Here is an 18,253-nt window from a genome sequence, read left to right as displayed (position 1 = left end):
ATCCCCAGTCTGTGGAGTATCTTCAACCAAGGTACAGTCAACAGCAATGTTAACTTTTTATGTGTGCTTTTTGGCAAACACTTGGCCAACTGTTCCTTTACAATAAGCCAGTCCACCTAGTCATTATTGAACTAACAATACAATAGATTAGTAAGAAAAATAGGTTAAAATGTCTTTACTGGGCCATTGCCACTATAAAGTGCCTTTGAGACGTCAGAATCGAAAAAAAGAGGATTTTTGATTTAACCAGATAGATGTTGTATTAATTACACCTTGTAAGAAATTAATGTTGGTCAAGCTCCAGCTCTTTTTTAAATTAACTGCAAGCAGACAAACAGTAAACAAACCTCAAATTGTTGCAACCCTGTCATGGACAAAAAGTAGTATGAGTATATTTTCACTGCAGTGTGACTATAAAATGTATATTTATATTTTACCAACCCAACTTTATAATTTATGACAACCCAACCCAAGATTATGGGGAAAAAGTCTATTTATAATAATGAAATAATGAACAAAACATATATTTTCCATTAAAATATGTAATCGTTTCACGTTCTTTTCAAAATAAAACCCAAGATCTGAAATATTTTGTCAAACTTTCAAATAAAATTAAATGGCCCTTATTGGTTAATTAAGAAATCTTACAAAAAATTTTGCAAAGTTTATAAATAATTTTTTTATTTTCATAAAAGTTGAACATGATGGGGAAAAACAAGATGACAGGGTGGACATTGGCATGCATTTTTATTTCAAACTGTCAATGAACTCCATTATATGGACTTTAAAAGGATATCCTTTATACTGTTGAAGTCAGAATTATTACCACCCCTTTAAATTTTTTTATTATTTTTTTAATTTTTAAGCATTTCCCAAATTATATTTAACAGAGCAAGGAAACTTTCACAGTATATCTGAAAATATTTTTCTTCTAGAGAAATATTATTTGTTTTATTTGAGCTAGAGTAAAAGCAGTTTTCAATTTTTTAAAAGCCATTTTAATGTCAAAATTGTTAGCCTTGTTAAGCTATTTTTTTTTCGATAGTCTACAGAACAAACCATTGTTATATAATAACTTGCCTAATTACCCTAACCTGCCTAGTTAACCTAGTTAACCTAGTTAAGCCTTTAAATGTCACTTTATACTGTATAGAAGTGTCTTGAAAAATATCTAGTCAAATATTAATTACTGTCATCATGGCAAAGATAAAATAAATCAGTTATTAGAAATGAGTTATTAAAACTATTATGTTTAAAAATGTGTTGAAAAAAATCTTCTCTCCGTTAAACAGAAATTGGGGAAAAAAATAAACAGGGGGTAATAATTAAGGGGGGGCTAATAATTCTGACTACAACTGTATAGACTGAGACAGATCTTGCCAAAAGGTTTGTATTGTCCACTCATGTATTGCATTTACTTGTGTAGAATGTGTGTATAAGTGTTGTAACATAAAAACATTAACCAGTGACAATAAAATATTAAATAAATAAATAAATAAATTAACAAATAGATAAATAAAGTGGGCAGCACAATTGCCTCACAGCAAGAAGGTCGCTGGTTCGAGCCCCGGGTGGGTCAGTTGGTGTTTCTGTGTGGAGTTTACATGTTCTCCCCATGTTCACGTGGGTTTCCTCCGGGTGCCAAAGACATGTGGTAAAGGTCAATTGGGTAAGCTAAATTGTCTGTAGTGTATGTGTGTGAATGAGTGTTTATGGATGTTTCCCAGAACTGGGTTGCAGCTGGAAGGGCATGCGCTGCGTAAAACATATGCTGGATAAGTTGGCAGTTCATTCCGCTGTCAGGGTGAGAGGGAGGACATTTTTGGCTAAAGATAGCATTTATTCAACAGATGTTGTACCTGCAACTGGTAAAGTGTTTCCCTATTCATGCTCTTTGTACACAGTTTAAAAGCTATATTTTTTATTTTTTAAATATTAATTAATATTTCACTATGACAGACATGTTAAGCTCGACAACATTCAGTTTCAAACACATAATTTAGGAAAAATAGTAAACATAAGTGTAGATACGTACTGTGTGCACAGCAGATGAAGAAAGGCAAAATGGGCATGGGGATGCCAATGAGTACATCAGAGGGTTTCTTAAAGGGGCATTTACCACATCATGACAGGGTGGACAGCACACGAATTAGCACATGAATGAATAATAAAAGTGCAAAATGAATAATAATATTATGAAAACAAAATAAAAGTTATCAAAATGACATATTTTATCAAATAACTTGTTAAAGACCATAAGAATATTTAATTAATTAAAATGTACCTACTTTTAAGACTTATTAAAGTTGGCTGAGCAGTGTGTGGGACATTAAAAAATCGCATCTATTTAATGAAAGACTATGGCAAAGATTGACAAAAACATATTACAAAACATTTAAAATTCTACCTGCATGTGTGTAAAAGTTTAACCAATTATATTAAAACATCAAAAATTCATTATTACGCATTATGTTCATATAGGACTAATTCAATCTTGTGGGACATCAGTGGCACTTTATAGTGACAATGACCCCTAATCATCGAGATAAGCTTGTTGTTCAAAGAATAAACTTCCCACTTTGGTATCAGAATGAAATTAAATATGCAAATTGATGTTTATACATACAGTGTGTGTTAAAATGCAAATAAATTAATTCAATGCAACATATGTAAAATTAATCATCATATAAAATGTTTATTAATTTAAATTATGAAAAACTTATTACTGGCAAAAAAGTGAAACCTATTGGTTTTTGACTTCCCGTTATGGCGCCTTGCTGAAGAGACGCATGAGTTAGCCCAGCTGTAATATATTTTAAAAATCCAAAATTTATCCCGGTTTTATTTAACATTCGAACTCCGCTTACTCAAGACTGAACACTGCTTAAGATGTCACCTAAACTAGCAGAGCAAAAGGTGAAAAAACATATTGGTTTCAAGACAGTGTTAAGTATAACCATGAGATAATAAGTGCACTGAAATGGACACAAAATAGGTCTAGACACTGTTTTGTAATAAAAATCAAATCTTCAGATGAATCTTTTATTTTCCAAAGAAGAACATAAAAACATGTTCACATTTTAAAAAGACAGTATAGGGAATGTACAGTCACAGATCTATACTGCATTCTCATGGCCCTGTGTTAATTAAAAAAAAATGTTTTGGCAGTTAGTGGCAGGTTTTGCGCAAATTAATTTATAAATTACAAATAATTTAAATGCAATTAGTATTAAATATCAAATAAATTAAGGGATTAGATTGTCATTGTTACATCATAAAACAGTTTTGTTTAATTTTCTTGTAATCCTTGGTCAATCGAAGAAAATGAACAGTATTGTTTTCCAGTGTGTATAATAATAATAATTATAATAATAATAATAATAAAAACCCCTGAGTTTATACAGTGGCATCAAATTTTTTGATTTTGATATCAATTTTGACTCAAACAGAAGTGGGCTTTATAAGCCATTAAATCATGATCTCATAAACTCGTTTAAGATGAGATTGTTTTCCAGAAATGTCATGTTTAAACAGAAAATATGCTTTTCAGCTCTTGAATGTGGACACATTACACAGAAGAGTCATTAACCGGTTGTGTCAAACTAGTAGCAAAACAAACAGCACTGTGGATGGTATGAAATAGCAGTCTTTCCATGTTTTTGTCACCAGCCCCAAAGAAAAAGCCTTTTCTTAAAGAATCAATGACTGTGGTGTTACAGCAAGCTAGAATTACATTCACACCAACTTCTTTGTAGTCTTTAAAAATGGTTTTGAAGGTGCTCACTGCTGTCGTGTCTATCATGGAGATGCACGAGCAATCCAAGATGATTGTATGAAAACCCACATCTTTAGAAATCAAACAAATGCCGACATCTCCATTTGTTTGATCTACTCCATCAGTCTTCTTCTCAGCCTTAGCCCTGGCTTTTTTCTCCAGCTTTCTTCTGCGAGTAAGTTCAAGGAATGGCTCAAGTTTGGTTGCCTTGTATAACGATTTCAAAAAGAAGTCTTTGTTGGCATAAAAAAGAGGGGCCTGGAAACGAAAGATCTTCACGTTTGGAACAGGGGAAAGATTGTCATACTCTTCCATGTCCTCGTAGTCATTAGTTTGCTCAATTTGCCCCAATAATGAAACTTTCGGATTCTGAGTCTGGACCACAACACAGATCATTGAGAAAATCACCCCGATTACCAACCCTAGCTCCACGCTAATTAAAGCAGTTGAGCTCATTGTAACTAGCCAGACAATTGCCTCAATCTTGCTCTCACGCCACTGCTTGGGGACGTCTCTAAATTTGCGTAGTGCACCTTTTAGACTGACGATAATGATGCAGGCGAGTACACACTTCTGCAGGGCGTAGAAAAATGGTGCAAAGAAGAGGAGGACCAGAAGAACCACTAAGGCACTCACTATGCTGGAGACCTGAGTCTGGCAACCTGCCGAGTCCTTCACCATGGTTTTTGCAAGAGCGGCACTTGTTGTGAACGAATGAAAAAATGAAGGGATTATGTTGCAGAACCCAATCGCTATCATTTCTTGATTGGGTCTAACCGTGTAGCCATGCTTTTTAGCAAACATCTCTGATAGAGAAACCGTAAATGCAAAACTAATGACCGCCAATGGAATGGCATCCCATGCTATCCTTGGCATAAGTTCAATGCTTGGCATTTTTGGAGGAATGAAACCAGTTGGAATGGCACCTGAGATACTGGAACTAAACTGACCATTTAGATCAGCAAAGTGGGAAACTATTGTGGCAACTGCTACTACCACCAATTCTGTAGGCAGTGGTATCTTTAAAATCTTTTTGTAGCGATCCTGGATCTCTTTTCCTGCAAGCAGTACTATGATGCAAATGGAACTTGTTATCAAGTCACAGAAGTTGGTTTTGTGGATGTTCTTGAAGATGTTGATCCAAGTGACCACCACAGTGCCGTAGCCTTGGTGTCGAGGGATCTTAAGACCAAGCAGGTATTTAGCCTGGACGGTGAGAATAGTGCAAGATGCCCCGGTGGCAAAGCCATCAAGCATAGGTGAAGAGAGATAAACAGAGACAAACCCAAGCCTAAGAAAAGCCATCAGCACCTGAGGATCAAAATAAGAAAATATGAATTGGGGTCAATATTAGGACATTCATTTCTTGAGCCGTTAAATTATATTTTTTGTAAATGGTCAGTAGTAGTATAGTAGTTGAATGTCTAAGGTCCTGTTTACACCTGGTATTAATGTGTTTATATTGATCAAACCACAAGTGGACCATGCTAGTATATGATAGTAAGACAAGTATAAACCGGTTTAAGGTAATTTGAGATGGTCCACTTAGACCACTTCTGAAAATGCATTCACCTGGATGTTTTCGTAATGTAGACCTTCATTTGGTTGAATGTGATCGAACCCTAGACTGTATTAAAAAGATGGATGATGTGTCTCCACTTTCTTCCACTGTCGAAAAGTGAAGCTAAAATATTTCAACTTTGCCGTGTTATGAGCCAGAGTCAAGAATTCAAATTGCAACCACACATTCATCTCCAATTCATCACAAACAATTTTAGCAGCAAACAGTATAGTAGCAAACACCTAAAAGATTTTACCTTAAATGACGTTAACAAAATTTGGGAAAATCTGTTTAAATAATCAATCCCAGAGTTTAGCATATAGTTTTGCAGTAGGAAGCTGTTGTTCGAATAATTTTCTGTTGTCTACTTTTGTGTTTAAATATAAATTTCAGAAGTTTATTTTACGATATTAGATCGAAAGATCAGAAAAGTTTATAAATGTGGGCCAAAGAGGCAGATTAAAAGTGTAATTGTGTATGTATCTCTCTCGTCTACTTGTGGTAGGGTTGCACGATACTAGAATTCGTTACCAATCAATACTGAAATTTTAAAAAGGTCCATTTCCCAATAACATTTGAGCACTATTGAGCACGTTCTTAAACAAACCAGATGATTGATTTGACTTTGAAACACTCCAGTGTCACTGTATCTTTGCTTACACTCAGTAAACAGCGGTGATGATGACCAACTGATGACAGTCACAGTCATTTCTGTTAAGCACGTGAACACAATGGCAAATCAGCGCTGTTTAAGAACGTGCTCAACAGCGCTCAAATGTTAGTGGGGAAATAGACGTTTTTAAAACTTCAGTATCGATTTGTACCGAATTCCAGTATCTTGACAACCCTAACTTGTGTCCTGATCAACCAAAACACATCTCAATGACAAGTGTACACAGGACATTAAACCTGATTTACATTACACACATAAATATGATTTTCAATTCTGTACGTACCTGGTAGACTCCAGCAAGAAATGTTAAAGCTGTAGCGATGCTAATGGCGTAGCATTCCTTTCCACATTCCATATTCAGCGACATGATCTTCAAGCTGACAGCAGTGATGTTGGTTTCCCCAGTGTCATTAAACCCAAATGCATTTTTTGTACTGTCTTCGTTTAAATCAAAGCCTGCAAGGTAAACCTCACGGTCCACAACTTGTCCAACCATTAGACTCATGAGGCTGAAGATCCCCACAGAAACATGTCTTGATGTTCCCATAAAAAAGTATATGATGTTGGAAAAAAACGACGTGTACAAGCCATAGATAGGATCCAAGCCGGCCAGAAGGCAGTATGCAATGGCTTGAGGGATCAATATGATGCCAATTATGAGCCCAGACATCACATCTCCCCAGATGTACTCCTTTACCTTGTACTTCGGAAGCCATTTAACCACAGGGAAAAATCCTGTTAGAGTGCTCTTTATTTTAGGTCCCGAGCAGGAGAGGTTTTGCTGTAGCTTGGTCTTGATAATCTCACGAACTCCTCTTTTCTGCCGTATTCTGCGCTTTAGCGGACACACAGCCACAGAGTTTAGGTCCTCCTCCATGGCTTCCAATGATGAAGCACCCATGTGCTGATGAGGCTTTTAAGACAACTCCTGAAAAAGAGACAAAGACCTTTGATCACTTCCAGATTTTTAAAGATCAAACTAGGTGTTTGTGAAATTGGGTAACTGATTAATCACTGCTTTAAAATGTGATTTCTTTTTCCAGAAACAAGTCAATAATTAGTCTCACAAGTAACACAATTATCAAGGGTTATACACCAGTCATTGTTGAGATGTTTAGATGTTCGAGTAACAGCATTATCATTTACCAATCATTACAATTGATTCCTGATACTTCACTTTTCACAGCCTTGCAACAAAAGCTTGATCTTACATCTCACCTAAATCTCAGCCCTTAAACTCACTTTATTATGCTAGTACTGCTATTTAAAGGTGGCAATGATTTTAAAATCCCTTACCTTTAATAATAATTAATAAAAGCTGCAACGCTTCTATGCGTATGAAAAGTATAGAGGTGCACTTTTAGCAGAAAATTTTTACTTAATCGAATCAAATTATTAGTTAAAAGGTCCAATAACTAATCAATTTAGAAAAAATCTCACCAAACATTAGTCTTTGATTCCGTGTCGCATTAAATCTAGCTTAGGTTGTGCCTGTTTTCCTAGTAAAGGAAAGGCATTGATCTGTAATCAAAGCAAACTTTGCATGCATGCTGTTTATCTTCTAATTGCCTTTTTATTGGAGTGTCATAAAGGGACATTTAGATATGAGACCGCTTTCCATGACGGCGTCCCATATAATTTATAGGTATATATTTGATCTTTCGTTATCATCGACAAACTATTTTTGTTTTGCTCGCCAGTTCCAATCTAAGTACGTACGTGACTATTAAATACAACAATCACCTTAGTATGTGGTTTTTTAAAGGGACAGGAAACAAGTTAAAAATGAATGAAACTGCTTGAGTTTATGCACTAACCTCTCTATACCACGCCTCCCATCGGACAAATGATAGGACATGGTGCAAGTCCATGCTTCAATATGCAAAAACCTTGAGTCAGTCCCCTTTTCCAACATCTGATGTTTTAATAGGCTGTCGAAACAGAGCCGGAAGGATTGTGTCCCTCATGGTTACACACATGATGGTTTGTAATGCTCTGCAAGCCATGGCAGCACGACAAAGTTTAGATTAGTTCCTGTCAAATAAAGCAAAAACATTTCACACATTAGATTGTTTTACAGAATGATAATAACAAAATAAAAGTTTCATCTGCACTCATTAAATCAGTTGTAGACTGGAATGAGTAGTGCAACACATTTCAGTTTAATTTAAGTTTACTTGTAGCGCTTTTCACAAGCAGCTAAATACATAAAATACATATATAAAATATAGATAGATAGATAGATAGATAGATAGATAGATAGATAGATAGATAGATAGATAGATAGATAGATAGATAGATAGATAGATAGATAGATAGATAGATACTGATTTTAATTTAATTTAATTTAATTTAATTAACTGCCTTAAACAACCCAGCAAACAATTTTGTGTTTAATAGACATCTAATCGTAGAACGTTTGTATAGCAGTCAAGTTTACTTGTGTAGTGCTTTCCACAAACAGCGAAAAACATATATACAATACACATATTACAATATAGAAAGATAGAGATTGATTTGATTGATTGATTGATTGATTTGAAACATCTAATCGTAGACCGCTTGGCTAAAACAAGGCTAAACTTGGGCTGTCAGTGAAAATCTAATAGACATCTAAGAATAGCCCAAAACTAGACATCAGATAGACAGATTAGACAGACTTTATATGTGTAGTCATTTATTTCTGTTTGTTTGATGACTAGTCTAGTTTTCGGCCATTTATTAGATTTTCACTGACAGCTCAAATTTAGTCTTGTTTTAGCCAAGACGACTATGTTTAGACGTCTATTATACATCTTTTAAAAACAAAAAATGCTTGCTGGGAAAGAGCTACTTCAAAAACTAATTCTCTGAATCAGTCTATAATTCATTACACTATAGTTAAGATGAAGCTTTGATTTCTAAGATTTCCTTTTACATGGAATGTAGGATTTTTGAAAGGTTTCTGCTCAGTTTATTCAAAACCAGTAAAACACTGATTCCTTAGACTCAAAATAATCAAACCATACACAATGCTTCAAATGTTCCTTATTGTCCTTATTGTATATTAAACATTAGTAATTAATCAAAGAGCAATAACAACAACATTCAAGAAGTCAGTGTTTTACTAGTTTTTTATTAAACTGAGCAAAAACTTTTCAATGATCCTACAGTACATTCCACGTAAAAGGAAATCTTAGGAATTAAAGTTTCATCTTAACTAGATCAAGGAATTATAGACTGATTCAGAGAACTAGTTTTTGAAGTAGTTTGTTCGAGGCAGTGCAGAGATGTACAATGGATGTAGTTCATACTACTCACAGGATATATGCTATAATACTGTGAGAAAAAAGTGTGAAATTTGTGCACCCAGCCAAAGACTTTGTCTTTTATTATAAATGTTATGCTTTATATTAGGCTCCCACATGATGCACATCTCAAATGCACTCAAAAAAATAATTCATTGGATGAATTTAATTTAATTGAGGGCAAGATTTCTCATCCAATACATTTGTTTAGCACCAACTACAAAACAACGATTTACACAATTAAATGCAATTGAGTTGGTCCAACAGGATTTAAAGTTTAAAGTTTAATCAAAGAAAAGTTTAAATACATTTGAGTTTTTATTTAACTTAAACTCAAAGGTCTGATAATATCACATATGTCTATAATGTGTCATACATTTTGAAGTCTCTTAGCTTTTTTGAAGTTATCCTAAACTAAATAAAAGAGACATTTTAAGCGTTGTTCATGAGTTACATATACAGTTGATTGAGACTGATCTCAGAACTCATTTTAGGATAGTTATTGCTCACTGAGTGAAGCAACAAACTGCATTTTTACTAATTAATCTGCCAACACCTTAAGCATGGGTGCTTCTGCAAGGTGGTAACCTCAAAACTCAAAGCATTACATGAAACTCTTCTAAATCTTCAAACTAAAGTGAAGATTAAGTCTTTCTATTAACTTTAAACATAAGATTACTTTTATTGTCAACATTTCACTCTCTTAATTCAGTCCCACGCAAAGCATAAGAACTACAAATCCCCTAACCAGGTAGTTGGACCAACACAATTCCTTCATGTTGTCCCAACTCAAAATGCTCAAGTTAACTTGATGATTTACAAATTTAAGTGGACTGAACATAAAACAAATAAATTGGCAAACAAATTACAAGAACTGTGTTGTTTGAGCTCATTTTAAATGGGTAGTCTGAACAAGCAGCAGTAATCTTTTTTGAGTGCGATGTAGGAGGATATTATCACTAAAAGAAGACAAGATTGGAGATTTTATACAGTTTTATTATACTAAAGCTGTCGTCATTTGAATTTGATTAAAACCTTACGTAAATAATACCTGTTCTTGTATGTTGTATGTAAATATTTAATGTTTTGGATTCTGTCTGTTTTTAAACCATTGCACTGAAAACAAATATTCATTAGATTTACTAAATCTTTTTAGGGGAAGTGGTTGCAAACTATTTATTTGGGCTGGATTAAACAAACAAATGAAATTTAGTAATGTTCAACTTAATTTGTTGGTTTAAATTCAACCCATATAAATGTTTGCAACCACTTATCTTAAAATTATTTAGTAAACCCAATAAATAGTGTTTTTTTCAGTGTAGTTGTGTGACTGTTTGCTGTAATGTTTGTGTTTCTTGGACCATGATGCATGTGCCTAAAATATTTACCATTTATTAAGTCATTTCTGTTTTTAGGGAAGGATCTAGTATGATTTGTTATGTATTTTGGTTGTTCCTATTTGCCTTTTTATATTGTTTAAATAAAAACAAAAGGTCGGTTCAGGCAGTTTATCCTCAAACTGCCAGCCTTTGTCATATGGTACAATAAACACACTGTAAGTAAGAAGAATGTAGTTCTTTCTTCTTAATTAACCAATGTGATGAAGTCTAAAGTGAGATCTCAGTCCACTTTATATAAAATGATTCATTTATGAATCATACGTTATGAATGATTGACAGACACACCTTTAAATATGAATCTTGGCAAGCTGAAGTCTGATGTAAGATATATCCAAATAGTAGTATAGAGCTATGCAAGTTTAAATGATGTCTAGGAATCAGTTGTTTACATGTTCAGGATTATACAGTAATTTCTAAATGTCTAAATATCCTGAAATGATGTCATAAATTATATACAGTTTCATATATGCCAAAAGGAATGTTGCTTTATTTTTATTTCCTGATATATTCTTGTGCATCCATATTAAAATAAAGGCTATATATAGAGGAAGCCCGCCACCATACAAAGAATATTTTGCTACAGAAATAGGGACTCACCCTTATCATAGTCATGGATGAGTAAATAGGTGAAATCATTTGCCATGCCTTCACTGCTGAATTTCCCGGTGCACATTAGCTTGACTGAATGGAGCTGAGGATTGTGGGTAAAGATGTTGCGTCCTGTGCTTAGCGTTCAGCCACCAATCATAGACAGACGGAGATAGAGGAAGAGAGAGGAGGGGGGGCTCTGGGTTTATCACCATAGAAACAGTGCCACCCACAGTCACTACTTAGTATTACTGAACATATACATGGCTGAAAGCATCTGAGTATGGTGCTCTGAGAAAAACTGAGAAGACATTTGCTTTGTTATATACACTGTAGTTGTGCTAGAATTGATTCTATGTTTCAGCTATTTAAGATTTCTACATTTAATATAATCCATATTGCTTATATAGACATGTTGTATGAATGCCAGGGCTCTAATGTTCATCTAAAGTGTTTAGTATATTTAATCAGTGAGTGTGCAATATTTTTGTTTAAATATTTTCCCTTTAATCCACAGCCACTGCAAATGGTCCAGAGTGTCAGCGCATGTTAATACTTCTCAATTCTGTGACTGGAAGTTTCACTCCAGACTGTGGAACAAAGGTAATATTTCCTTCATTCATTCATTTTCTTTTCGGCTTAATCACTTTATTAATCTGGGGTTGCCAAAGTGGAATGAACCGCCAACTTATCCAGCATATGTTTAATGCAGCGGATGCCCTTCCATCTGCAACCCATCACTGGGAAACATACACATTCATACACTTATTCACCAACACTTACACTACGGTCAGTTTTAGCATACCCAATTCACCATGTGGGGGAAAGGGAGCACCCGGAAGACGGGGAGAACATGCAAACTCCACACAGAAATGCCAACTGACCCAGCCGAGGCTTGAACAAGTGACCTTCTTGCTGTGAGGCGAACGTGCTACCTGCTGCGCCATTGTGTTAATAATGCGTCACTGTGTTAATGTGCCAAGTTAATAATGTTGTTAATAATGATATGTCGCATTACCAGTTATTTTGGAAGACCTCTATCAGCGTGTATTATCGTGAGCCATGGGTATTCATCTTGCTTTACTTTTATATTTTTTTGTTTCTGGTGTGAACTTGCATTTTATAAATTACCACAGATAAAATAGTGTACTTATGGTTGAGTAAATTACTTCAATAAGAGAATTAATTGCTAGTTATGTAATTAAAATTGTATTTAAATAATTTATTTGTCTGAAAAGTATAAATACTCAATAAGTAATTGAATTACTTGAATCAAAACTACTTAAAATACATATAAATCTCAACACATAGGCAATAGAATCTAAACTCTTTGAGTTTTGCTTACTTAGGATCTTTTAGGTTTACTTAAATATTGATTCAATATTAGTCTTAGCTAAAAAAAAAACAAAAAAAAAACACTTAAATTTTATTTTAAAATTAAATGTTAAACAAAATATGCATCTAAACTTTTGAAATTGTCACCACATTTCATATACACCATATTGACAAATGTCTTACTCATTGGTTTGATAAATGTAATCTTCTTTTGAATTAATATATAGTATATAAGGCAAGAACATTATAAATAATTGTAATTAAATAACCTAAAAATGAAAAGTCATCCTATTATTGCAGAAAAGTAATTGAATTACAGTAGCCAGTTACTTTATAACCAGTTGCACACAACACTGGTTGTTTAGAGGGGGGAGAGGGGATGACCTGCATCTTTTTGAAGCTGAAGGTGAGTAAATTTACAGCAGATTTTGTTTGAAGTTTTGGGTGAATTCCTTTATTATATTGGATAATTTAAATATATAGATCTGCATATAGTTAATATATATTTTCTGTAAAATTTTCTGCTAAAAGCCTTACACTGTATCTGTAGTTCTTTTTTCTGTTTAAACATTGTTTGTTTGTTTGTTTGTTTAAGCAACCCAGATTTCCCAATAACTGCTTAGCCAATGGTGTAAGATAGGGGAGGGGCTGTCTGTTTTCCGACCAGTAACAGATGGGCAGAGTGTTTAAGGAAACTAGCTTTAAAACATTAAATGACACAACGCTCACACTTTATTTTGATGGTCTGTTTGTTGAATTAAGTTACATTGCATCTACATGCTAACTAATTCTCATTAGATTACAAGTAGACTTTTAGATTGGGGTTAGGGTTGGGGTTAGGGTTAGTGTAAATTGACATTCATTCAATCATTTTCTTTTCGGCTTAGTCCCTTTATTAATTTGGGGTCGCCACAGCAGAATGAACCGCCAATTTATCAAGCACATGCTTTTCGCAGTGGATGCTCTTCCAGCTGCAACCCATTTCTGGGATACATTCATACACACTCACTCAAACTCATACACTACGGACAATTTAGCCTACCTAATTCACCTGTACCTCATGTCTACAGAAATGTCTGTTGAAGAAGACATTTCCCCCAAAGTCTTTGGACGTTGGGGGAAACCGGAGTACCCGGAGGAAACCCACGCGAACGCAGGGAGAACATGCAAACTCCACACAGCAACAACCAACTAACCCAGCCGAGGCTCGAACCAGCAACCTTCTTGCTGTGAGGCAACAGCACTACCTACTACACCACTGCGTCGCTGCTGTAAATTGACATGTGCAAAGTTTCTTATGGTTAGTTAAATGTCTGTTGAAGGAGCAGTATCAACAGATATTAAGCAGACAGTCTACTAATACTCAAATGGAACATCGAAATAAAGTGTTACCAACACAACTTTTAATTCCTGAGTATTAGAAATCAGATTCTTTTAGTGCGGTGCAAAATCGATTGTTTCACTATAGTATAAGAAAAAAATTATACATAATAAAATTCATATGTAAAAATTCCAACCAAAAAGAAGCAGTTTGCCAAACTTCACGTGAATAAACAGGAAAAACCAGTGCTAAACAATGTTAGTAAGAAGATTAAAAATATTTTAAAAAATCTTTTTGATATCAGTCTGTATTTGTGATGGACCTAAATTATAAAAACATCTTATTAAAAACTCCATAAAGCCCTGAGCAGGAAGCCCCGTTCTACATAACCCCCACTGGAGTCATGAAAATCTTAGACTAAAGTTAATCTTAGACACACATTTTACATTTACATTTACATTTACATTTAGTCATTTAGCAGACGGTTTTATCCATAGCGACTTACAAATGAGGACAAGGAAGCAATTTACACAACTATAAGAGCAGCAGTGAGCAAGTGCTATAGACAAGTTTCAGGTGTGTAAAGTCTAATCAGGTGTGTAAAGTCTAAAGTCTTTTAGAAGTCTTTTAGAACGGTATTCATTGGATCTATGCAGAAATTTAGTAAATAAGCTTAGAATACATTGACCAAGTTACTCATTACAGTCGTTTATTCATGGGAACGTCTTCAGTTTACCATTCTTTGGTAAAAATCCGGTTAGATCTGTGCAAGTCTGCACAATCTAAAGATTTTTTTTTGTGAAGGCAAAATGGTTTCCCAGAACTCCCAGACAGATTTAGTTCATCATTCTAACTGAGAGGGTGGCTTGATTTGAAAGTGACCTCTGTGTGAGGGATGTTTCATGCATTTTTACAATATCATCAATAGACAATGGAGCTTTTTTGTCCATCAAATGTTGCTAATCAGCATGTTTGAAGAAGCAAACTAGATCACATTTATGCTAACGGCAAAGTATAGTGATTACTCTCTTATCTCTTTGTTCTCTGTTACTTTTTATTCCTATACAAGACTCATTATGCCCATTTAAAACATTGTTAATCCACAGCAAACAAAGCACGAGCCCAGGTTAATCATCATTTAAAAACAGGTCAGTACGGTCATTTATATTTGCTGACATTTTTCCTCTGTTAATGTTCATTGCAGTAGCTATGGCTACCCTTTGCTTCTAGCACAAGATGGGCTCTAAAGATGTGTACGTATCTTCACAACACTACACATAGCTGCCATTATTAAATCCTTAACAAAGTATTATCAAATGGAATGTAGTCTTGCTGGTTGTGTGTGTGATAAACAGACCAATGTTTAGGTGGCCGCTTTTAATTATTATTATTATTATTTTATTTTTATTTTTTAAAATCCTTTAATATTTTTGCAGTGTTTATAAATATATAACAAATTTACAGATTAATAACCTGTTTTTTTTATACACATATTTATATAAACAAATATATTAGGCATGCATTATGTAGTAGTAGTAGTAGTAGAAAACTGTGTTAGACTTCCGGTCTGGAGTCTGGTCTTTTCTACATCTTATTTACCTACAGTGCTAGGGTTTGAAAGCCCCTAATGTCATTAACCCTGACTTTCTTCAACTGAGACTCGGCTCAGTACAGACAATCTGTTCTGTTTCCAAGACACCAGCTGGTATGAGAATACTTATCTGCACTCATAACAGTTTTCAGAAGGTATTAACCTATTATAGATAAATTGGCAAGACCTCGGATGACCCAACGTAAAAATGAACCAGATAGGGCCATATGGAGCTCTCTTCAGACAACCTGTTTGTATATACATGTATATGTCAATTAAAAAATGTTATTTTAGGCCTCTTGAACTCCATTAATAAATTGGGGGAGATCAGGTTTATTTCAATGAGAAAATGTAATTTAAATATGTACCGTATATAGTACACTGTAAATAATGCTGGGCTTTACATTTTTCCTTCATGTTGTCCCGAAACAATTCAGTCAAGTTAACATAATCATTTTTACTCATTTAAATTTATTGAACATAAAATATTTAAGTTGAAAAAAAACTTAATTACTTAACGCCAAAAAAAAAAATTAGGAATTGTAACTCATTTTAAATAAGTATTTTGAACAAGCAGTAAAAGTCATTTTTTTGAGTGTAAGTAATTTTAATATGTTACTAAGTTCCCTAAAAATGATTTAAATATTCATTTGTATGCTATTGACACAAAACCAAGAGCTAATGTCAGTTTACTGGAGTTATCGTCACTTAAGCCTAGTAACTAAGTGGATAAGTTGATCTTCTTTTGGCAACCTGACGCCTGTCCAATTTTAACTCAATTACATCGCAGGAACTCTCATGAACCTTCTGCAGACGCTTTCTTGTAATCTGTATTCTGTTTCCTAGACAAATATTTTTACCTCTTCAATTATAATCACCAGCCACTTTATAGGCGTACCCATTGAACTGCTTGATGATGCAAATATCTAATAAGCTAATCACATGGCATACATTAAAATGTAGCCATGTAGATGTGGTCAAGACCATCAGCCAAAACAGAAGACATGCAGAGACTAGTGATTCAGCAGGTCAGAGGAGAAAGACTATACTGGTTTCACAGAATGTAACCTAAATAACCATTCTTTAAAGCCAAAGTCTAAACAAGTGTATGAACAAACAAAAGCATGTTGAAGCAGTGAGTTACTGCAGTAATGCGGCTACATGGGCTCCTCAAAATTTCATGATGAAAGATTAGAAAAAAGATTGCCTAGTATGTTAAGTCTCAATCACTGCTGCAAATTTGCGTGGTAGGGTTTGAATTTGGCATTGAGTACATTAATGCTTGGATCCATCCTGTCTTGTATCAGTGGTGTAGCTTGGATGTAGTGTAATGGAGTAAGGAATATATTTTAGGTATGCTTTGGGCCCCTTAGTAGCAATTAATCATTTGGTTAGGTGCAGAAATTGTGAAATCCATATTGTTTAAAGTTTTAAGCAATTTAAGATGAGGCTATACCTAAAAGAGCTGTTTTACAAAATAGCAAGGTGCTTCAACAAAACCTTTTAAAGCCTACACATTAATAAACAGCAAAGACTGTAGCACAAAGAAAATGTATAGCAGTCAAAATGAGTAGGAGTTTAGAGGCCCTTGCATTGAATGACTTCGGCACATCTCCAACCACTGGACATCACTTGTCTCTCTCACTGCTCTGTCGTGATTTTGAACAGGTCTTCCTCTGTCTCTTACACAGTTCACTGATTGTAGTGGGTGTCTTAGCTATATAACTTTTTCATCAAGGATTCCCCAGAGATTTTTATTCAGATTTAGATCTGGACTCTTGGCTGGCCATCTCATTATTTTTGTTTTTTTTAGCTTTGAGGACCTGCTTTAGCAATTTTGCTGTGCGACTGACCCATTGTGTTGCACGAAAATGATGGCTGATTTGGCGCAGAGCTGTACAAATGGTCAGAAAACACTTTCTTTTTAACTTTACTAGCTGCTTTACAAAGATTAGGTTGAGTAAAGACTGAAGTTTGATGATAAACGTGATGTTTCCCTTTGGCTTTTATCCTGGCAACCTTCTGTCAGAGGGTTTCAGTCACTTTAGGTAAGCTCATTATTTAAAAAGTCTGATAAAATCAGGTTTGTGAATAAATAACCACTATGTTCCAGATTAACACCAAATAAATGGAAGGTATCTTAAAAATGTTCTTTAATTTTGATCAGTTTCATGTCACATACAATACAATAACTGCTCATTTACTTTTGCTTTTAAAACAGCCATTTTACTCCTGTTAGGAGAACTTCAAATCCGACTAAAGCCATGGTCACACTACAAAGTTTGAGAATGTGAAATTCAGTCAGATGGTGCTATTAATAGGGGTGGGATAAAACAAGATAAATCAACACTAAAATGAGCAAATTGCTCCTTTTTTAAATTTCTGTACAGAGAGGTCAGGTTTTGGTCTTCTATAGGTATCACACATTCACACAATGCAAATTTGCAGGTCAGAGTTCACCAAGCTTAAACTTTGGAACACAGCAACATGCAAAACTTGTCGCAGCAGCTTGTTTTTAAGATCTGGCACATTCGCATGTTTATGAATAGAAGTCAGTGAGGCAAAAAGTGCAGTGTGACCATGCCTTAAACCAGTGACCTCTCCTAGTCACCTGTGACTAGAGATATCAAGGACATGTAAAGCAAAACACAATCATCCACCACCCTAAAATTCATGAAAATAATGCAAAATAGGTTTTGTTTAAAAAATATTTATTGTCATA

The 18,253-nt window shown here is 34.5% G+C and overlaps 1 protein-coding gene across 1 annotated transcript; it reads right to left on the bottom strand.

Moving 5' to 3' along the window:
• Window positions 1-3,033: 3,033 nt before the first annotated feature.
• On the bottom strand, window positions 3,034-8,025 carry slc26a1 (solute carrier family 26 member 1). The gene is made up of 3 exons (XM_056446300.1): window positions 7,827-8,025; window positions 6,293-6,937; window positions 3,034-5,086 (listed from the first exon to the last, which is right to left on the bottom strand). Exons 2-3 carry the CDS (start codon window positions 6,908-6,910, stop codon window positions 3,569-3,571), a joined length of 2,136 nt encoding a protein of 711 aa, XP_056302275.1. The 5' UTR covers window positions 6,911-6,937; window positions 7,827-8,025; the 3' UTR covers window positions 3,034-3,568.
• Between the last annotated feature and the right edge of the window lie 10,228 nt (window positions 8,026-18,253).

This window comes from Danio aesculapii, chromosome 21 (assembly GCF_903798145.1).
Source record: "Danio aesculapii chromosome 21, fDanAes4.1, whole genome shotgun sequence".
Lineage (NCBI taxonomy): Eukaryota > Metazoa > Chordata > Actinopteri > Cypriniformes > Danionidae > Danio > Danio aesculapii.
Note: the sequence above shows the minus strand (reverse complement) of the source record. Positions and strands in the feature narration are given on the sequence as shown.

Bases quoted from the DNA above. Each gene is read 5' to 3' on its own strand.
- slc26a1 (XM_056446300.1), bottom strand. From the start codon at position 6,910: ATGGGTGCTTCATCATTGGAAGCCATGGAGGAGGACCTAAACTCTGTG. The intron at 5,087-6,292 runs GTACGTACAGAA...TTTGATCCTCAG, and splicing joins TTCTTGCTGGAGTCTACCAG to GTGCTGATGGCTTTTCTTAG.